Source organism: Borostomias antarcticus, assembly GCF_949987555.1.
Source record: "Borostomias antarcticus genome assembly, chromosome: 5".
Lineage (NCBI taxonomy): Eukaryota > Metazoa > Chordata > Actinopteri > Stomiiformes > Stomiidae > Borostomias > Borostomias antarcticus.
This window is the reverse complement of record NC_140238.1, coordinates 21,391,249-21,414,088: the sequence shown is the minus strand read 5'-3', so window position 1 is coordinate 21,414,088 and position 22,840 is coordinate 21,391,249. Positions and strand designations below refer to the sequence as shown.

General features: G+C 45.3%; 2 protein-coding genes across 2 annotated transcripts in view; both read left to right on the top strand.

The window, feature by feature from the left end:
• Positions 1–732: 732 nt before the first annotated feature.
• Positions 733–4,765, top strand: adap2 (ArfGAP with dual PH domains 2; the record flags this gene model as incomplete). Its single annotated transcript, XM_084437752.1, has 11 exons — positions 733–820; positions 1,014–1,141; positions 1,266–1,357; positions 1,724–1,812; positions 2,011–2,123; positions 2,296–2,445; positions 2,599–2,682; positions 3,537–3,599; positions 3,714–3,791; positions 4,017–4,245; positions 4,367–4,765. The coding sequence occupies 11 exons, from the start codon at positions 733–735 to the stop codon at positions 4,396–4,398; spliced, it is 1,146 nt and encodes a 381-aa protein (XP_084293878.1). The 3' UTR covers positions 4,399–4,765.
• Positions 4,766–5,194: 429 nt separating this feature from the next.
• rhot1a (ras homolog family member T1a) overlaps positions 5,195–22,840 on the top strand; it is a 43,479-nt gene continuing 25,833 nt past the window's right edge. The window contains exons 1-16 of the mRNA XM_084438474.1: positions 5,195–5,537; positions 6,676–6,734; positions 6,985–7,066; positions 7,215–7,258; positions 7,349–7,402; positions 7,642–7,694; positions 10,920–11,028; positions 12,728–12,829; positions 14,053–14,151; positions 14,548–14,656; positions 14,798–14,918; positions 15,174–15,258; positions 15,627–15,772; positions 15,935–16,035; positions 16,231–16,361; positions 17,943–18,026. Coding sequence (XP_084294600.1) covers positions 5,501–5,537; positions 6,676–6,734; positions 6,985–7,066; positions 7,215–7,258; positions 7,349–7,402; positions 7,642–7,694; positions 10,920–11,028; positions 12,728–12,829; positions 14,053–14,151; positions 14,548–14,656; positions 14,798–14,918; positions 15,174–15,258; positions 15,627–15,772; positions 15,935–16,035; positions 16,231–16,361; positions 17,943–18,026 — 1,416 coding nt within the window. The 5' untranslated portion in view covers positions 5,195–5,500. The remainder of the gene's footprint in view (positions 5,538–6,675; positions 6,735–6,984; positions 7,067–7,214; positions 7,259–7,348; positions 7,403–7,641; positions 7,695–10,919; positions 11,029–12,727; positions 12,830–14,052; positions 14,152–14,547; positions 14,657–14,797; positions 14,919–15,173; positions 15,259–15,626; positions 15,773–15,934; positions 16,036–16,230; positions 16,362–17,942; positions 18,027–22,840) is intronic.

Genomic DNA, 22,840 nt, shown 5'->3' with positions numbered 1-22,840 from the left:
AAACTCTCATCATGCATTTGTACAGTAATGATAAAAACAGTATAGGAGTGTGATTTGACATGTCTGGTGTAAATATGGTTGTGTTGTGTGTTGTGTTTATGGGTGTTGTGGTTTTTATGCAGACGGGCCTGTGTCTGCTTGCAGTGCTTTGTATTTTGCAAAGCGTTTCATCAAGTAATAAATTAGAATTTGCTCTTGGAAAGTAAATGTGTAGGCTTTATCTGTTTTTATGACCATGTGTAAGATTTTAATTAACACCTGTAAAGTACACTTGTATAAATGGATGAATTGTATATGTCCCTGTCCAACTTCAGAAGACTAGGCTATAGGCTAGTTATAACTTAATCCTGTTGATGCCCTCTGGACCTCACTTTTCTAATGTTCAAATAAATCCTATAAGCTCTTGGCACCTTTATAATTTCCACACGAATCACCATGTTAACTTACTTTGAGTAAATAAAGGCTTTATCACGTTTTAGCGTGTTTTATGTAGTGCATTTCTTTTCTTTTATTCTGATAATATCGCGTCATGTTATTCTAGTGGGAGGTCACATAACAGAACAAACATGTTATCACTTCATTGTAACAGCGGCACAGCGCACACGAGTTCCGTATCGGCCACCTGTTATAGAATAATCGCGCGTTTTTATTTATCTCAAATGAGATGATATAAAACACTATGCTTTTAGGATTTTCAATATTATATATAGTAAGCTCTTTTTACGCACCATTATGGCAAACCTGGATAGAAACAAAAAGATTTTACTCGAATTGGTGAAACGGCCGGACAACAATCACTGCGCTGACTGTGGCGCGCCTGGTGAGTGTAAAACTGCAGTTTAGTTGATAATTGGAATGTATACGATTTTAAAAGCAAACGTAACTAGGCTATAATAAGAGTTTTAACCTAATAATGGTGGTGCCTGTGTGCCAATTTAAGAGAGAAGGATCAATTAAAGTTCCAAGTCTACATTGTATATGGGTAAACTCCTTGGTCCGTTTGCATGTTCCAGAGCCTGACTGGGCCTGCTCCAAGCTGGGGGTGTTTGTGTGTCTGAACTGCTCTGGTGCCCACCGCAACCTCTCCTCAGGTCGTATCAAATCCATACGTCTGGACTTCTGGGAGGATGATCTGGTAGAGGTATGGACTACTGTTTTCCTCCCCTTCATTTCTCTGGGATCTCTTAGTTTGGAACTAGGTGTCATCTTTTGTATGTTCTGTCTTCTATCCCTGTTTATGCCTATGTATGGGGTTCCAACCTAAGTTCATGAAAGCCAAGGGGAATGCTCCCGCCAGAGCGGTGTATGAGAAAGCAGTCCCAGTGTACTACTACCGGCCCCAGCAAGACGACTGTGCGTAAGTGTTACCTGGAGAGATCACCGCTCCCGCAATGGAGGCTGGTGGTTTTGGGACCGAACACTTGGACGTCATTTAATTCGCCCACCGACCAGTGTTGGAAATTAATGTATCGTTGGGAGGTAGCGGCTTGTTGAATTGACAGGGTATAATCGTCGTTTCAGTAAATTACAGCTTTTTGTCTGATATCGACTGTTCGTTGTATAAGCCTAGTTTGGTTTCAGTTTTTCTCAATTTTTTCCGGTTGTTGTTTGGTAACGTAACCTTAGGTTTTTATCGTCATCATCATGAACAGAGTGAGCCTTTATCGGTTTCATATTGCCATACACTTGATATAATAACCTCTCAACTCCTCTTGTTCTCTAGTGTCTTGAGGGAGCAATGGATACACGCTAAATATGAGAGGATGGAATTCAACGGACACACCAAGTATCCACCTCTGGGCTACACTACGGGTGACTGTCTCTCTCTCTCGTGTTTCCTTCTGTTCCTGTATACCGACTCTGATTCCCACCAACAATATCTGATAGTGACGCACTTTCAGCTCTGAAATTTGTGTTTTCCTCATACCTCATACAAGAAAAACCTGACAGACCCATCCATGTGTCGGAGAGAAAATGTGACAGGGTGAATGTTTCTTGGTTCTGTTCCAGGTTTCTATGAAGGGATACTGTGGAAGAAGAAGAAGAACAGTGGACAGTTTCTAAAGAGGAAGTTTGTTCTGTCAGAGAGGGAGTTCACCTTGGTCTACTACAACAAGGACGATGTAAGTGAGGCCCTGTGGCCCCTCCTCTTAGGCATAGGCAACATGGGTCACTCTCCTGCTTGACTGGCTCAACGGCTTCCTGTTGAATGTCTTGTCGCTTGCATTGAGGGAGTCCAAGGGTGGTGAATATTTGTAACAAAAGAACATGTGCATCATCACAATTCATCCTCAGGAGTCCAGAGGCCCTAAAGGGCGCATCCCGATCAAAGATCTGAACGTGACCTTCCAGCCGAAGAAGATCGGCCACACCCACGGACTGCAGCTCAGCTACCTGGAGGACAACCACACCAGGAACATGTACGTCTACCACAAGAGCGCTGAGGTGGGTCCCGTCTCCACAACCTTGCTCTCCCCTAGTCTTCTCTTATGGACATTTTGCTCTGGGCTGCCAGATGGGTGCTGTGGCCTGAACAACAGCTGCATACATACAGTATATCTGGTTATGGAAGCGTAATCTTGTGGCCTGTCCCCTTAGGAGATTGTCACTTGGTTTAACGCCATTCGAGCTGCTCGCTTTGCCTACCTAAAAACAGCCTACCCCACAGGAAGTGACAAAGAAGTAAGTGCCCTTGTACAAAAACAGAAAGGTTCTAACGGGCATTTTAGCCCATATCCTGACGGGCTGTATGAAAATTTCACATCATGATTACAGTGACCAAAATTATCACGGTTAACATGGTGCTGAAAATGTTCAAAAACTACTGATACACACTGAAATAATTTCACTAAGTTCTATATTGAAAACCACAAATACAATTAGCAGCACTATGCACTTTTTGATTGCATAAACATTAAAATAATGGGCCTTGGAGACTGTTGCTAACTTTGGTTGATGCTGGACAGTATTTACAGTGAGTTTTTCAAGGAGCCGAAATCAAACACGTTTTTTCGCAAACAATTTAATGAAGATTTTATCGTGGTTTATCAATATTCAAGATTCCTTTTATTCGTAATGTACTGTGTACAGTCACAGTGAAATGTTGCCGGCTCCAAGATTATGTCGGTTATCGCTACATCCTTATTTATAAAACAGGTAGTTCACCTGTGTCACCACACATTTTAAAAACAGGTAATTTCTTCTGCTGTACTTCAGGCCTAACGATGCCACATAACAGCAACAGTTATAAGCTGATAAATCACACGCTCTCTGGAATTATTGCTTAAGTTAACTGCTCCAATTCCATGCAAAAAGGTCTTGATTTCTTGTGTCTCCACCTTGTAAATGCATTTGAAGGAAGTTATGCTTTCTGCTGACACGCAACGGTCTTCCAGTAACTGTTGGTTTGCTCATGCAAATTAAGAGTTTTGCTGAATTTAGAATGTACAAACAACGACATTTTCAAAAATAGTATTCAGCAGTAGGCTATATAGCTAACAGTTATGCATTATTTCTAATTATCTTAAATTTGACAGCTGCTACCCAAGATTACCAGAAACTACCTTAAACAGGGATATATGGAAAAGACAGGCCCTATGGTAAGCAGTTTAACTATGTCACACACATACCTCTAATAAACTGTCTCCTGTACCTATGATGTACAATGCAAACACAGTATGTGTTAAAACATCTGTATTTGTATGTTTGGATAGCTAAAGGAAGCATTCAAAAAGAGATGGTTCATCTTGGACGGCCAGGACAGAAAGCTCTTCTACTTCAAAGGCCAACTAGTAAGAGAAACCTCCTTATCGTCTCAAAGTCCTTCTTGCTGAAAACTCTTACATCAAATGTTATTCAATTAAAAAGTATCCAAACAGTAAAGAGAAACACCTTGAGATGAATCATCAAATTTTCGAGGGGGTCCCAGTATTTATGTCAACTCTGTGTGTGTGTGTGTGTGTGTGTGTGTGTGTGTGTGTGTGTGTGTGTGTGTGTGTGTGTGTGTGTGTGTCCAGGATGCTACGGAGCAGGGGGTGGTGTTCATCGGCATGGAGAGCAACGGTTACTCTGTGATGGACAGCATTCCCAAGGGGACCAGGAAGAGCAACTGGAAGTGCGGCATCACGCTAGTCACCCCAGACCGGCAGTTTGTCTTCATGTGTGAACAGGAGAAGGAACAGCGAGATTGGGTGGAAGCCCTCAAACAGATCATTGGTAAACCGATGCAGCCCCAGGAGTACACCAGTAAGAGCCAGCCCACTAGCACACTGACACACATAGTCGTGTGTGACACACATAGTCGTGAGTTATAAACTGTACATATACGCCAACCTAACCTTTCCTAACCTAACTGATCTGGTTTCAGCTGAAGCCAACATACGAGCGGCAAAAAACTGACAGAGATAGAAGAAAATGCCTTCCACCAACTTTGGCAGCAAGGAGGACTTAAGCGAGCGAAAGTGGTCCATGATGGCCACCACTTCAAGGATAGTTCCTCCTACCAATGCCTCTCCTGACTGAGCCACTGCAAACCAGCTCCTCAACCTGCCTTGAAATGGAAGAAACACACTTATCTGTAGCATTGAACAATTGGATAGTCATCATCCACAAATTGGATAGAAAGCTGACAGCATAATTTCCCCCCACCGGTGCTATTATTCACCAAGGACAGTGGAGCGCTGATATCACAGGCCCTTCGGAGGATGGTGGGACTGGTGGGAATGTTCTGCTGGGGGGAGTTATGGTGTGATATTATTGATAATACCAGTGCATGCAATTAGTATTGTGATGGTGAAGAATATGACAGTATTGTATTCATATGCTGCACACATATTGTACAGTACCTGAAAAGCTAAATCATAATTCTTACTTTTTGTATCCACCACATTGACACTTGGTGTCTGTCTGCAATTAAAATCAATAAAGCAGTCAATCACTTATTGTTGAGTTACTCACAATGCCACATTATCTCACTTTTTTTAAATTTTGTATACAAAAAGAAGTAGGAATGAATGGATATTATTGTTTTACCCTGAGCTATTCCACAACATGAGCCCAGGCGGCAGCAGACCGCATTTGCAGGCTACATTTTGACCGCTCCGCCTTGCCGTAGATACCGGGTACTGGAGGTCAGGCAGTGGAAGAGGCGTGCACTTCAAGCATCCACCACGACATGTCATGAAAGTAATGGAAAGTGAGGGATTAACAGTAACTTCAAGAACGATGTCCTCTAACCGACGGTTTACCATGTGCGGCTGTTGAGCGGGGAACTGGAATTGTGCGAGGAAGAAGAACCGAGCCCACGAAGGAGCTGGGAAAAATCTCCGTCCGTTTTGTCCTACAAACAGGCGCCGACTGACAGAGAGCAGAACACACTGACACTGCGCAGGCCTGCTTCAGCTAGCTGGGTACTGTGTGTCGGACGGTACCTGGAATAATACATGAGATTTTTATGAAATAACGCTGACTTTGACTTCTGAATAAAGGAACAGTTGCAAACATGAGAAAGGACGTCAGAATATTACTCGTCGGGGAGCGTAAGTGGTTTATCGGGCAAATCTTGCAAGCCGGTTGGGTTCAGTAACGTTAGCTAGCCTAGCTGCTAGCACGCACACTGTCACACTAACAAGCTCGCTAGCTGCATGAATCAATCATATAACGGTGAACTAACGTTATCTAGCTACTTGTATTCCCTTGATAGCCTAGTAAGCTAACGTTAACTGGAGAATGGCAGCAAATGAGGGGTATTCACTGCACCTGTCCTGACCTGTCTTGTTGTGCCGCATTTTTCTATTCCTATAAATCATTGACCGACATAAATGATTATGGGGAAAATGATTGATTTCTGCATCAAGCTCACGATATTTTGTCTAAGCTTTGCTCAGTCATTCTATTCTGTGAGAACATTCCACTCCAACAAACGTCGCGTTCCATAGAGCTATTTACAATCACAATGTTGCAACTTACTGAAGCGAATTGTGTCTGTTGTGACCTTCCCCTCTTTTGCAAGTATGCAAGTATTTTCCCCTACAACCTCAAAATTAAACCTAAATGAGTGACTCCTCTGATAGTTGGAAATTAGGGCGGTGAATTTGGAAAATATTAAAAGTTACAGATGGTTGTCCTATTTGTCTGGCTTGCCTCTCTCACAGTGTTTATCAAGACTATTTATATAGCAGTTATGCTGCGATGCTGACTGGCCTACATAGTCTCATTCTCTTTGGCACGGACAGTTCTTATGAGAGGGCAGCCAAAATACTACCTGTATAATATGTTAACTAAAGTGGATCTTTTCCAAGGAGGTTATAAGGAAGGGTCTATTTCTTCTGGCGAGTGTGTGTGTTGAAATTAAGTTCTTAAAAGTGCCCTCTGTAAATTAACTAGTTTGACTGGATATAGATGAGTTGATAATGTGGATTTCATGCTTGGCCACTCATTTTGTTAGCCTAGCTATATCAATGATTTTAGCTATATGAATGATTTATGGAAGAGAGAAAGGGTTGTAGGAAGGAAAGGAGGACCTCTCACTTCAATTAGAGAGCAATTATTTCCACAAACTTTGTTGCTCTGTAGTAATGTCAAGAGGCGATAGGTGAGGTCAATAGATTAATGTCTTCCAGTCTGTAAAAGCTCTGTCATACTGATATACCAACTCTCCTCCCCTGTCTCCATCAGCCAAGGTGGGGAAGACGTCCCTGATCATGTCATTGGTCAGCGAGGAGTTTCCTGATGAGGTATAGTACAGGCTCGCTCACCAATGATTTGTCAGGATTGTTTGCCGGTTTTGATGTGTGCCAAGAGACTTCAGTCTGTCCTCTGCTTTTTATTTTGTTCCCCCTTACGGCATACTAACCTCCTGTCCTCTCGGACTGGTTTATGACGTAACGGTTAAGATGGACAGTTGGTCTGCAGAACACCAAACAAAGCGGTCCACCTCTTGAGCCCCTAGTCATGTGAGACCGTCTCGCTGTGTCTGTGTGCCAGGTTCCCCTCCGAGCTGAGGAGATCACCATCCCTGCAGACGTCACCCCAGAGAGAGTCCCCACACACATAGTGGACTACTCAGGTAACACCCCCTGACCACACAGCCCACTCATCAGTGCCTTTAATGAACCAGAGTTCTCGCAGTTACAGAGTTAGAGACATGACAGCATGACGTAAAGAGCCATTACTGGTAAACTGCAAATGTGTTTTGACTTGTTTTGTCTCTGCAGAAGCTGAGCAGTCAGATGAGCAGCTGTACCAGGAAATATCGAAGGTGGGTTAGACGTCACTGAAACTCTTTACCAGTCCTAAATTAGGAAAAAGTAGCTACCAAAGTAGTCAAATGTTCCTTTCGTCGTTACAGGCAAATGTCATCTGCATAGTCTACTCTGTCAACAACAAGAAATCCATTGAGAAGGTCAGTTCAGTTTTATCAGGGTGGGAATCAAGACGAATCACTGAGAAAAGGTCTCAGTAGATGTTTAATGTTGCTGGGTGGTGATTTAGTAACACAGCACTCTGGCCATTGTCAACTCTAGTTCACTCTGCATGTCATACAAATGAATGAGAGTGCCAGTGTGTTCATCCTCTGCCTTGCTGCACTGTTTGATCTGTGTGTCCCCCCTCTCTCTCTCGCTCTCTCTATCTCTCTCCTAGGTGACAAGCCACTGGATTCCCCTCATAAATGACAGGACGGACAAGGATAGCAGGTGTGTGTTTGTTTGTGTGTGTGTGTGTGTGTGTGTGTGTGTCTGTCTGTCTGGCCTGTTTTTAAGTCTGGTAGCGAGCCTCAGGCTCAGAAAGTCGTCAGATGTATTTGCCACATACACAAAATGCAGTGAAATGTAATTGCCAGCTCCTAAGTGTGCTTAAAGTCCCAGTTAACCAAAATCAGAGATTTGCTTGAAAACACATTCTATGTGTTAGTGATGCATTGCTGATAACATGTAAAAATGGGATGAACCATGTGTAGTACTGAATTGTGAAGTTAGACCAGTTTTGTGTTTTTTGAACAGTTTTGATTTCTGGATTTTCTGGGCGGGCTTAAAATGGTACTTGTTGACGTAGAGCGGTGTTCTTAGCATATCCCCGCCCTAACACTATATAAAGCTAGAACGGATTTGAATCTTCGGTTCTCCTGCTCAATCTTGAGTCTAGAATTAGCTAGTTTTAACCAGCAGTCTAGAATTAGCTAGTTTTTCTTAATTAGCAATGCCTATGCATAAAACTAAACGAAAATGCATCCTTCCTGGATGCCAGCAGGAATGGGACGATAAGGTCTCCTTCTTTCAACTCCCGAGTAAAGCTGAAATGAGAAGCAAATGGTTAGCATTTTTGAAGAGCCATGGTGTTACAGAGGAGTCTGTCACCGCTAGCGCCCGCCTCTGCAGCAAACATTTCACTCCCGAAAGCTTCTGCAATTATAATATGAGGCTTTGGGGTTTCACGGACTCACGACTGGTCCTGGTGAATTCGGCGGAGCCAACTATCTCCCTCCCCGGCCTCCATTCTCCTCCTGTCGCATCAACCTTTGGTGCCGACACCGCTGCCTTGTGTGCTTATAGCTAATTAACGTTATAACGTTAGCTAGGTAACGTAAGCAATAGGAAAATACACTGCTACGTTAATCTACAAAATATGTGTCTTGACATTTATGTGGTAATGTCAGCTATGATGAATTATATGTAATCTTAGGAGGAATTCTAGCTAACATTAGCTATGTAGTTTGTTGCAGATGGGAGTGTGTATATAACCTTAGTCTAGCTAACATAGCTAGCAGCACCGACCAGGCGACCACCCACCAAATAACGTTACGGATGATATATTATGACTATAAGCGTTAACTATACAGAAACTTCCTGCCATATTTGTGGCACCTGATGTGCGTATGGGTTCACCGGTAATGGTAACAATATATTTCTCCAGCGGGAGACCGGGAGGCGGGAGCGAGGGGGATGGTTAGGTAGACCAGCTGCAGCTGGAGAAAGACGCACCCTCTCCCAGTGAAGCGGTGCTCGGCGGCTACTGGCTGAACATTCCAGTTCTGTTGGATATGTTGCGGGAAAGTTGAAGCCGAGTGCTCGTTATTCTCACACATAACATTGCCAACGAGAGTGGATGAGTCTGTCCCGATTATCAACTCCGGTAGTGTACGCTTCTTCGCGCTATATCAGCGCTGTTCAAGCCAGTGACTAAAAGGTACATTTTAAACTAAACTTTTTCCATTGATCCCAAGGGACGACAGGATCGCCTGGGAGGGATAGGAATGGGTCCGGAGGTGGCAGGGAGAAAATAGGGACAGACTCATACATTCCGCGTTGCCTGTTCTTGTATTTTGCATCTAAGGGCAGTAACACTGGCGCGTTGGTATAGAGTAGCTACAGTTTTACCTGTGTTGTTTGTCAGGAGGTAGGTTAGGAGGAAGCATCTGTGCTTTGACTCATTAGACAAGTGTAATTTCAACTCCTCTCTGTTTTCACAAAGCTGTGCCTTCCTACCACAAAAGAGACGGCGTGCCAGTGTGACAATATGCAGACCAGAGAACGGTACTATTTGACAGGTTCTTCCCTCCACACCCCCTCTCCACGCAATTGGGTGTGGCTTCGGTGCCTTCAGCAGACACGCCCCCACCGTCTCAGACCAGAGAATGCTGCTGATTTTTAACCGATTTTGAAGCCTTATTTTATATACTTAGCGACATTTTTAATCACTCAGATTTGGCTGGGTGGTTAATGACATGTTTTCCTGTGGTGTATGAAGCTCATAACAAAAATTTGAACTGTGTTAACCTGGACTTTAATAATAGAGTAAAAAAAGTAAATAAGAAAATCAAGTAACATTACAGAACATAACACAAAATATACCATGTACAAGAATTGAAAGCTGAAAAGATATGCATGGGATAATTTGCAGGTGGGTTAAATCTATATGGGGATGTTAAATCTATAGGAATACAAAGATGCAGTTGAGTTAAGTATACTCTATGTACATTGTGTATAAAATATATGCTATGTACTGTATATGTACATGCTTATTCTCACCACTAGACTCATGAATGTAAGGTGCTTCTGTGCTGAGTACAGCTGCTGGGTCGTGTCCGGAGGTCTGCCCCGGTTTGAGAAGTGTAACAGCAGCAAGGAGCTGAACGGATTATGTTTGACCCACCATATTACTGTAGCTGCGTTTCATGGGTTGAAAAGTGCCTGACAAGCAGAGCGTCAAGCATGTTCATCTGTACTTGCTATTGCATATTGAAGTTTGAATGGGGGATGTGAATCATGTGTTGGCTAACAGAAGGCAACAGTCATATGCTGTTAGCTAGTGCCTAGTTGCAAGTAGCAGGGCACCACCCTCTCCATCTCCCGTCCTGGTACTGGGTTAATGATGTAGATCCCGTTCTGGTACTGGGTTAATGATGTAGGTCAATGTCAGTGTGTACAGCAGCAGAAGTATGAAGCTGAGAGAGAACTTCACCTCACTTGACCCTGGATGGTTTTACCAGCTGTCTAGTCTGCTGCGATGAATGACGATCGGATAGTTGATACGCTCCAGCAGATCACGGTCGGCTGGTCGCCTTCCCCATAACTCTTTCAAGGAAATATGTATGACTGAATAGATAAATAGATGGATATATGGATGGATTGATTGATAGATACTTTTAATAATCCCTGAGTAGAAATTCCTTCCCTGTAGCAGTGCATAAAAACACATAAGCATGATAAAAACAGCAAAGGCATAGCAAGGCAATAAAAAGGCACACTCAATACTATTAACAGTATTGAGTGTGCCTTTTGAATGCCTTATTGTACCTCTGTACGTCTGCTGTTTGCTTCATGTACTCGGCTGTGTTATCCCCGGATGTTAACGTACTGCGTTAGCCGGGATGCTAACGTGCTGCGTTAGCCGGGATGCTAACGTGCTGCTGTCTGCTGCAGGGTGCCTCTGATACTGGTGGGGAACAAGTCAGACCTGGTGGAGCACAGCAGCATGGAGACCATCCTGCCAATCATGAACCAGTACTCTGACATCGAGACCTGCGTGGAGGTGAGACACCTGTCCACCCTTATCCTTGTCACACCATCCTGACCTCACCAGCTCGCATTCAGGTTCTCATACAGATCAGTCTGGCCAGGCTCAACATAAATCTGTTTGTGCCATTCAGCGTCCTATGAGGTTTAACTACTGGCATCTATGGGCGTGGTTCAGGTGTTATGACAGGACTGTTAGTCTGTGATAGACAGATGGTTCATCCAATCACCTGCCAAGTATTTTTTGAAAGTACCTGCCCTTTTCCAAAAAGTTTCAAACGATGCCTTCCCAGGTTCTGTACCTGGGAATGGCACACAGACTTATCTGGGGATGTACTACTGCAGTAATCATCCAGAGAAATGTGTGCAAAAGCAATTGTAGCCACTAGACCACATATTGATCACATTCACACAGCTCAAAGATCTGCCATTCTACCCTGCTTGTGAAATCGATACCGTTGAGAATCCAAGTGATGCATCCGTTCTCTGCCCAGACTGCTAGCATGTGGTCTGCTGGACAAACGGGTGGCAAGCCAGCTCCTTAGGTTTCCACCAGCTTCTCCTGACTCCCAGTTAGAACTGAATGACTGATCGAGCTCATGTCTCTGCCGGCCTACCGGACTGAGCCAATGTCTCTGCCGGCCTACCGGACTGAGCTCATGTCTCTGTTGGCCTGCTGGACTAACCTAATGTCTCTGTTGGCCTGCTGGACTAACCTAATGTCTCTGTTGGCCTGCTGGACTAACCTAATGTCTCTGTTGGCCTGCTGGACTGAGCTCATGTCTCTGTGGGCCTACCGGTCTGAGCCAATGTCTCTGCCGGCCTACCGGACTGAGCTCATGTCTCTGTTGGCCTGCTGGACTAACCTAATGTCTCTGTTGGCCTGCTGGACTAACCTAATGTCTCTGTTGGCCTGCTGGACTAACCTAATGTCTCTGTTGGCCTGCTGGACTTACCAAATGTCTCTGTTGGCCTGCTGGACTAACCTAATGTCTCTGTTGGCCTGCTGGACTGAGCTCATGTCTCTGTGGGCCTGGTGGACTGAGCTAATGTCTCTGTTGGCCTGCTGGACTAACCTAATGTCTCTGTTTGCCTGCTGGACTGAGCGTGAGCAGAGACCCACGAGTGCCATGGAGGAAGCTGGCGTCACTCTCTGAGAGGCTTGTGAGCGCCCAGTCATGGCCTCTCCGGCTGGATCAGTTACAGGCTAAATTAAGGAGGAGAGGTGCGACGTGTGGCAGAACACACACACACACAGAGTGGCGACGTGCTGCTAGGCGACAGATGCACACTGTACAGAGGAGAGCTGGAGGTGTGTGAGAGACTTCAGGGCGTATACGTGTCTGCGTGCGTGTACTGTACTACACTGTACTGTACGAGGGGCATGTGGTTGCAGAGCTGTTTCAGTATTTAGCCTAGTTAGTCTCCGTTCCACGTACCGTCGTCCTCATTGCACCGTGACTTATATTTGAGGGTTGACATTTTGTGTTTTCCGTGACCTCCAAAGAGGTCGGTCCGGCTGCGCTATGAGAATCCTACTCAACCTCATACAACAACCAGCATATCTCTAACTTACCCAGTTGAAAGTCTAGACAGAGAAGTTAATGGTGTACTGAGTAACTGACAGGTTTACTGACTGACTGACTGCAAATGAAATGTTCTCCCTGATATTGCCCTTGTCTGGCTATAAAGACGTCTGTGTCTGTGTTTCTCAGTGCTCAGCCAAGAACCTGAAGAACATCTCTGAGTTGTTCTACTACGCCCAGAAGGCCGTTCTCCACCCCACAGGACCCCTGTACTGCCCAGAGGAGAAGGAGGTGAGGACCACTGGCCTGCCACACCACGGCCCCGCCCAGGGGGCATACCTGCCTGCCACACCACGGCCCCGCCCAGGGGGCATACCTGCCTGCCACACCACAGCCCCGCCCAGGGGGCATACCTGCCTGCCACACCACGGCCCCGCCCAGGGGGCATACCTGCCTGCCACACCACAGGCAACACCATGGCCCAGTCCCAATGTCCCCCCTAAACCCTCAAGCCCTGAACCCCCACAGATTTAGTGACGTCACTTGATAAAGTGGTTGAGTGCGAGAGACTGCAAGGGTTCCAAATGGTATAAAAAAGAATGGGACAGCACTTAACGACATCACGTTACATTGACACCAAAACATATTTCTTCCTATTGTGGGTTTGGGACTTTTTATTTTAGGTTTAAATTTTACGTAATGTTTTTCTTGTAGGTCTACATGTAAATTAATTTTGGGCTGAGTTAAATCCCCTTTACATTATCACAACCCTCTGTGTTACCATCGAAAATATTTATTTTCAACTTGTTGAAATCATTTCATTTTGTGGTCATAAGCTCACTACATTACTGCCTGTGATTCTTGTTTGGGATGAATCCAAAAGTAGGCTTTTCTGCAGTTCACAACTCTTTCCATATTCATGTTGGAAATCTCAATTCAAAGAACACTGCATTGAGATTGAAGTCATGCAGCTTTTAACTGGGGAATCATGATTTATGGCAACAGAAATCTACGTAGCCTAATTTCTAACCATAGCCTTCGTATTTTCAAACAAATCAAATTATAGAAATCCATGGGGTTGATAACCTATACAGTATGTCAAAATATTGAAACCGAAGACTACTTGTGCAGATAAGCAAGTCCAGCTGAAAATACATTTTGTTTAGTAACGTGAACGTTAGGGTTGGTTGGTTCGTCCGTGTTAGTTTATTGGCCGTTCTTCAGGTAACCCTGTGTTTCACATCACAATGATATGAACTGTGGGTAATTCCCTTAGGCAAAGTTTGCAGAAGTGCAGACTTACTGTAAGGGGGCATAAAGGGCTCAAAATGTCTGCCAGAGAAACCTCTGAGAGAAATGCACTTGATGATTTGACAATGAGACAGCCCTAAGCCCTCACGCACTTAGCGGGAACGCGCCTCAAAGTCTGTGAGTCCGTAAGAGTGGACATTGGGACTGGGCCCAGAGAAGGTTCTTTAGTATCTTACTGTCGTGTGCTGTCCTTTGTCCTACAGATGAAGCCTGCTTGCATCAAGTCTCTAACTCGCATCTTCAAAGTGTCGGACCTCGACAACGACGGGATCCTCAACGACAAAGAACTCAACTTCTTCCAGGTGTGCCACAACGGGCCGCGTTGCGTCGGGAACATGGAACGACTTCTCTCTAGTGAAAACTGCTGACTACAAGCCCCGACACAAACATCACCAAAGAACCTGATTTGCTTCATGCTTCACAGCACAGTCGGCTACCGCTCGAGGTTCAGGTTTCCTGCCAGCACTGCAGATCTAGTGCTGTTGTGGGATTGAAAACCCTGGAGAGGGACTCAGTATATGTAGCTCCAGTTCATTCTGCAACGCTTGCTGTTCTGCACCTCTTTCAAGAGGTCCTTTATCTAACAGAAACTGGATCGGCACCGTCAGTGCAGCAGCAGATGGGTGTCACAAGGTATAATTGCTCGCCCGGTATGTGAGAATCAAGGTGTGTGTGTTGTGTGTGTGTGTGTGTCACAGAGGACGTGTTTCAACACGCCGCTGGCGCCCCAGGCCTTGGAGGACGTGAAGAACGTGGTGAGAAAGAACATGGCGGACGGCGTCCAGGACAACGGCCTCACACTCAAAGGTGGAACATCTCCTCATGTCAGCTCTCTTTCATCACCCTCCTTTCTCTCTCTCTCTCTCTCTCTCTCTCTCTCTCTCTCTCTCTCTCTCTCTCTCTCTCTCTCACACACACACACTAATGTGCGCCCCCCTTCACCCCCAGGGTTCTTGTTCCTACACACGCTCTTCATCCAGAGGGGCCGACACGAGACCACCTGGACGGTCCTGCGGAGGTTCGGCTATGACGACGACCTGGAGCTCACACAGGACTACCTGTTCCCCCTGTGAGTGCGGGATCCCCAGCCAACACACACACCTGCCTAGCAGATAAATACATTTTTCTTTCAGTTGAATTGAACCTTGGCATTGAGGGGATACTTTTTAGGAGAAACGCTGCAATTGTAGGACTCATTATAGACATCAATTTTGCATTATGGTCCTTCTCTTTTGCTAGGAGTATAGTAGTGACCTCGGTGCATGTGTAGCCTCAGTCATGGTTAATAGATGATTCCTGACTGTTGTGTGACTGACTGTTCCAGGATGAAGATCCCTCCTGACTGCACCACAGAGCTCAACCACAATGCCTACCTCTTCCTCCAGAGTGTCTTCGACAAGCATGACAAAGTCAGTACCCGGAATGAGCGCTTCTGTGCCCTTCTGTTGCATCTCACTCTGTGTGTGTGTGTGTGTGTGTTTATGTGTCTGCTTGTAAAACTATCCTTGTGGGGCCCAGATGTCCACACAAGGATAGTAAAACAAGACAAAAATTGTCCTTTTGGGGCCATTTTGCTTGGCCCCATTAAGTTAGGGTTCATTTTAGGGTAAAAGGTTAGGGTTTAGGGCTTGGGTTACAATTTAGGGTTAGGTTTACATTTTAGGGCTATGTTTACGTTTAGGGACCCCACAAGGATATAAATGCTAAATTGTGTGTGTGTGTGCGTGCGGGTTTGTGCGCGCACGTCTGATTTCTTTTGGTGTCCCATGTGTCCCAGGACAGAGACTGCGCCCTGTCTCCAGATGAGGTCAAAGACCTGTTCAAAGTCTTTCCCTACATGCCCTGGGGCCCCGACGTCAACAACACAGTGTGCACCAACGACCAGGGCTGGATCACCTACCAGGGCTACCTGTCCCAGTGGACGTGAGTCCTACACACGCACACGCACACACACACACAGACACACACACAGAATGACCAAAAACACTGTACCTGTCTCAGTGGATGTGAGTCCTACACAGACACGCACACACACACGCACACACACACACACACACACACACTGATGTGTGTATCTCTCGCCAGGTTAACGACATACCTGGACGTGCAGCGTTGTCTGGAGTACCTGGGCTACCTGGGCTACTCCATCATCTGTGAGCACGAGTCCCAGGCAGCAGCCATCACAGGTGAGTGACTGTCCCTAGTGGTGTGTTAACGTGACTGCTCAGTCCATAACCATAGTTTTAAAAGTACTATCTGTGCAGATTAATCGGCAAAACTGATTAATGGGTCGACCCCTAGTGTTAACGTGACTGGCTGGCTCAGCAGTGTGTGCCCCCCCCCCCCCGGACGTCACCTCACTCCTCATCCTCCCTCCTCAGTGACGCGTAACAAGCGCATCGACCTGCAGAAGAAGCAGACGCAGCGCAGCGTGTTCCAGTGCAACATCCTGGGAGCCAGGGGCAGCGGCAAGAGTGGCTTCCTGCAAGCCTTCCTGGGCAGGAACCTGCAGGTGAGCTCACACTACCAGAGAACGTTCTCCTTCTTTCTGTATCTCTCTCTCTCTCTCTCTCTCTGTATCACTCCTTCTCTCTTTGTATCTCTCTCTCTCTCTCTCTCTCTCTCTGTATCCCTCCTTCTCTCTTTGTATCGCTCTCTCTCTCTCTCTCTCTATCCCTCCTTCTCCCTTTGTATCGCTCTCTCTCTTTGTATCTCTCTCTCTCTTTGTATCTCTCTCTCTCTCTGTATCCCTCCTTCTCCCTTTGTATCTCTCTCTCTCTCTCTCTGTATCCCTCCTTCTCCTTTTGTATCTCTCTCTCTCTCTCTCTCTCTCTATCCCTCCTTCTCCCTTTGTATCGCTCTCTTTGTATCTCTCTCTCTCTTTGTATCTCTCTCTCTCTCTCTTTGTATCCCCTTGTCTCTTGGTATATCTCTCTCTTTCTGTATTTCCCTTTCTGTCTTGCTCTCTTTGTATCTCTCTCTTTCTGTCTCTCTCCCTTTCCTCTCTCTCTCTCTCCCCCTCCCTCGTTCATATTCTGGGGCTCTGCCACTAATGGCTCCCTATGACATCATCTTTGTCACCTCCGCCGGCTACCGCTAACTCGCTCACTGCATTCATAGTGTGGGTGTGAAACTTTGATGCCATGGCTGCCAACTGTTGACCAAGAGACATTTTGGGCGCACACTCGCGCATGCATTTATAAATAACTAGACTATTAATATCTGACAGACTAATTAAGGAGGCCCAAAGCAGGAGTATGAAGAAGATAGGGCTATAAATGTATCTGTAACATTTGTTTTTGCTGCATAGAATTGATAGAGGCCTGCGTGTGCCTAAGACAGGTTAAGATAAAACTAGGAGTTGCTCATGCAAGGATGGGAGGGGTGTGGGTGAAGGCACAAGTAAGGTCTCAGAAAGTTCAAGACAGATAACACCAAGAAAAAGCAACAAGTCTGAGACAGAGAGCGGAAAACCACAGACTCGCTGTAGCAGAATGGGCAGTGTGCCAAACAGAGGTGATAGAGGGACGCTCCGCCGCGCCAAGATAAGGAAACGCACGTGCACACCCCAAGAGTTGTTTACTTGGCAATAGAAAAAGAGAACTGTCTGACTCACTACTGCACTTTTGACCCTCCAGTTTCCTGGGGACTGGACTAGATTCAAGAGATTCAAGATTTATTTACCTTTATTAGCCATGTATATGGTTTACACATACTAGAAATGTGACTAGGTTTAAGGCATACGCTGATGAAGACGACATAGACAGGGTGCAGGACAGGAGAGCGCAAAGACATGACATGCAATACAAAATACAGTACAAATACAACACAGACTAGACTCCCCCCCCCTACCTAACCTAGAGGGACATCTTGAGATCCAGAATTTATACACTTCAAGAGTCATGACAAATGTGTGAGAGCTGTCAACCCACGTTATACATCAGTTAGTGTCTTAGGGCAGGCAGAGAACAGAGGTAGCTGCAAATCTGTCTAGAGCAAAACCAGGCCAGCAAGCCAGACTTTGAGTCTTTAACGTTATCATCCGTGAAATAATCCTGATTTAGGAGTTATGTTTCTCCCTCCCTCCCCACAGAAACAGAGGAAGATCAGGGAAGAACACAAGTCGTTCTACGCCATCAGCACCACCTACGTCTACGGCCAGGAGAAATACCTGCTGGTGAGACCCTGTAGTGGATTTTAAAGGATTTACCAAGATTCGTTCAAAAGGTTAAATCTGATTTATTGTGAAACACAATACTTGCGCAAGGACTTCCTGCAAAACACAGCAAGGGTGGTTAAGTCAGAGAAGTGAAGTCAGCCTCTTCTAGCTGTGGCTTATGTACAGTCCAAACAAAGGTACAGTGTTTCCAGGATGTGATTGGCTACTGCATTGTACATGAATGGCAGGCGTGGCCAAGAGTAAAGACATGTGACATGAGAAAACAAAGAAAACAAAGGTCTGAATCAGGACGAGGAAGACTAAGGTGGGGCCCTTCTGACTTAAACAAAGAGATGAGGAAGAGCTATGCAGAGTGTGTTTACAATTACAAAGGGGGGAGAGTTGGTGTTTTACATTAGACTGAAACTGGGGTTTGCAGGGGACTTGGGGGGGAGGTGATAATTACCAGGACAAAGGTTTAAGGTGTTTGGATGTAAATTCCTGGACAATCCCTCATTTGTGCCTGAACAGGCACACAAAAATAAAATATAAAATCCAAACACAGTGTAAACAGTCAGCTATGCTATACATGTGGAAAGGAAATAATCTCTCCACTAGGTGGAAACTTTAATTATTTTCTCTCAACGTGCAAAATCACACACCAAAACCCCTTGCTTCAGAAATTTGACAGGAAACAAGATAAAAAAAATGACATGATTATATACTATTAATAGTCTAAGAGTGGACAACCATTCACCAAAAAACTTGATTTTACAAGGCAAAAAAGATAAAATGGTTACCAGTGTAAGAGGGGCAAAAAACCTCTTGGTCAATTTAGAGGAAAAACCCAAACTTATTTATCAACTCATGTTTCAACCATTGTAACTCTTGTAAACAAATATGATATTTTTCAGATTATTTCAAAGTTCATTCACTCTTGTGAATAATCGCATGTGATGTCCCATGGAACATAGATTCCATGTGTGCGTCTCTGAATGTTTAATGTAGGTTCCAGTGTGTGCGATTAGAGGTGCAGTCCGATTGCTCATCAGAGGAGAATGTCATCTGGGGAATGCAAGGCGTCTTCTCTTCTAGATCGCAACTTCAATGTCGCGTTGCTTGAAATCAGTTATGTTCAATGTTAGTGTGTGCAGGTGTGTGTGCGTGTGTGGTGCATCTTGTGAGGAGGTGACCAGCAAGGTCATTTTTCCTCCGATTTCTCGTCAGAGGAGAGGACAGTGTGATGGCCCATGGTTTTGGCCTCTGAGCCCTCTGGTTCAGCTGCATTCTGATCTCCTGGTGTTTGCGATCCCCTGGTGGACCGTCCTCTGCTGCTTGGACCCGTCGGCAATGGCTTGCATGGGTCCACGAAGTCCTCTTCAGATCGCTGTCTGCGTGGTGAGTAGAACCTGGTACGGCCCGAGCCACCTCGGCGAGTTCCAGCTCCTTCGTCTGTGGTTGTGGACCAGGACCCAATCCCCAGGAGAGATGTGATGCAGGAACCCCTCCTTAGCCTCAGGAAATGGCGGTCCTCACTCTGTTGGAGACATCTGTTAACATCCTCCGCCACCCCTGTTTTTGAAACATGATCTGGCCCGTGGGCTAGTTTGAAAGCATAATGAAAACATGAACGAGGTAGTACAGGTTTGTCATTAGGCCCTAGATACAGGTTAGTTTGGTGGTGGAAATGTGCACTTAGTCCTTCATTTCTTTTTCTCCGCAGGTGGAGCAGATGCTTGTAGGTCAGAAATGTCTGCCGGGGACAGTGGAGGAATCTTGTCAGGGTCTGTGGATGGTAGAGAGTATAGAAAGCACAGGGGAGGAAGCAGAGACAGCCGCAGCTTTTGCAGCGAGCTCTCGGAGGGTGAGGAGGGAGTCCCTGTCCTGGTTCAGCAGGGTGAAGGTGCGGTGGGACACCACACAGCCAGGGCGCCAGCAGCACGTACAGGCTCTTGAACTGAACCCGGTCCATCCCTGTACTGCTCCACGTAGGGTCGGCCCGGGTCGTGCTGCTGGAGGGCTCACCTCGGCGCTCCCGCTCCCCCAGCACAGGCTGATGAAGGGCTCCGTCTGTGGATCCACAGATGAGAGAGACAAACAGAGACAAAACAGAAGAGCAAAAAGAGAGTCCTCTGGTCTGGTCTCCCTGTTCCCCTCTTTGGTCAGGAACGGTTATTCAAAATCTGTTGGAGATTCTCAGAAATATGGTTAAGCGCAAGCTCCTGCTTTGGGGAAAAATGTTGTTATTCTGTCAGGAAAACTTAAACAGGGTGACTGTTCAAGTGTCATTTAGAGCCAGTCTGCAGTAGCCTATAGTGACATCAAGGGCAGTGTTAGAATGACTTTAACACGCCCAGTCCCCAGTCATGATCAAGGCAATTGGGTTTGGCTCTAGCATTTCTCTCGCGATTTTATGAAAATAAAATAACCATATTCTCGTCTCAACAAAACAACACCCCCTAAGGGTGAAAGCAAAAATTTCCTGAAGTCAGGATAAAAATAGAGATGGGGCAAAGAAAATGACACTAAAATGAACTGGCTTCATTTACAATTAACTAATCAAAAAACTCCAGCAAAGCTTCATTTGTATAGCTAAAATTTGTATATCTAAAGCCTCCCTCTTCTGCATTTGAGGACAGAGTATTTGGGCACTGCTCCTGTTTCATACTTATCTATCGCTCACAGTGAGTTGGTGACATGGCGTTGGTCTGCATCTCACGAACCCCAGATCGCCCATCTGTAGGGAAACAGGCCAGTAACCTCCGGTGTACGTGCCCGTCTCCTGGTTCGGCATTCACCCATCACTCCCGGAACGACAGTTGTCTGTAAAAAACCACTCAGAAAAAACACTCAGGCCCGATGAATGTGCCTCAAACTATAAACATGAGATATTTAACATACTCATTTAAAATATATATAAATTGGGTTATGAGATGCTGCATTCAGATTAAGACACTGGCAACCCTTATCTATTCCCCCCACTATTATGCACAAACCTTATGTTTTAAGCTACATATCAGAAAGAGAGACAAAACAAACAACAGTTAAACAGACCAACAGCAGGTTCCAATGTCCCCAGGAAGGCATGATCCAGGCTCCTCAAAGACCTGCCGCCCAGGGTCCATAGCACCTGAAAATTAAGACTCAAAACACAGACTGGGTTCAATAGCAGAGGAGAAGGCCTAGAGCCAACTCCTCAAAACACATTATCATTATATGAATGAAAATTCATACAGTAGAATGCATAACACGAACAGCTTATGGCCATTCATTGACTATTGAAACAACTCCTGAATCAAACACACATTCAAAACCCTGTCAGACTTTTGAGTTCTCCACTATTACCTAAAAGATCTGCTCAGAAACATTAACAGCAACTTAAGACTCAAAGGCTCTACATCTATTTCATCCTGCCACCATTATCTTAAAAAAAAAATCTCTCAATCTTGGCTAGTTAAAATCTCCCTTATGGGTTGTTCAAGGGAACTCCAGCAGGTGGCGCTCGACCCCAAAATCGGAGGCTCTTCCTTCCGGCCCTGTTCGGACAAATACCTCGTAGAAAGAAGGGGCGTGGCTAATGGCGCAACAAGTCGAGGGGGGAATCTAATTTTAAATCAGAGTTATTCTGCTGGGGAAATGGCGGAGAGACTGTTTGCTGAATCTCCTTATCTTTCCTTCCTGACCTAAAAAAAAAAAAAAAAACTCTCGTTCTACTCTCCCAAATCTTAAAAACAGACCAGTCTAGAGAATCAACAGGCTTCTCCCCCAACCCTCTAGCTGAGCCCGAATCTTAGAATTTAACACTAAAATGTCAGATGTGGATGTAAGAAATCGAAAATGCTTTAGCACATCAATCTCATCAGGCTAGCAGTAGAATTCTGTTACATTCTCTAGCCATATCTTATTAGCCGGGGTTACATTGACACCTAGTGGTGATCCCAAAATGTTGCATGTATGACCCGGAAGTTGTCTTTGGCAGCGCGGGGAAATTTAAAGAAACAAAATCCCTAATAACTACGACGCAGCCTAACCCCAAAACAGCAATGAAAGGAAACCTTATGGTTAACTCACGGCGGTAAAGCACACATTAAGACACATTAAATTCGCTTAGTACTCACCTAGTCAGCGAAGTGCTTTGTTCTCTTCTGGCTCAATGGCAGAACACCGCGAGAGTTTTCCTGCGTCTCCTAGGCAACCAGTTAGCTAGCCTACTGGGAATCTAGCAGAATTTTTAACAGTGTAAAAATGTACAAAACAATACTTTACCTGGATCCATGGCGCGCATAACAAACAATAATCAAGAGCCGAGGCTCAAACAGTGAACACATAAGACGAACAAGACGAAAACAAAGGCCCACGTTACAAACAACAAGCATGCTCGGCTGCACTAGCAATTTGGTCCAGGCTAAACCTTCCGTTTAGATCCTACCAAATTGTACAGCCACTTGGTGAAAACTAACGCTCGTTAGGTTTACCAAGTCACCCGGGAACAAAGGGACAACGTTTCTCCAAGAAACGCGGATTGGAAACACCAATCACTCCCGTAGCTACCATCTTGTTGGTAATCGTTCTTCAACGAACATCAACAATCACTTCGAAGCTAGTTGGCAATCGTGCTAACACGAACATCAACAACGGGGCTTAAGCTAGTTGGTATCGTTCTGAAAACGAAACATCAACAATGAGGCTTAAGCTAGTTGGTATCGTTCTTGAAACGAAACATCAACCATGCTCTTCCTACCGTCGGTAGGACTAAATACCCACGCTGGGGTTCCTGTTTTCACCAATCCAGACCAACACAACTGAACCAAATCAAGGCAAATACAACTCAG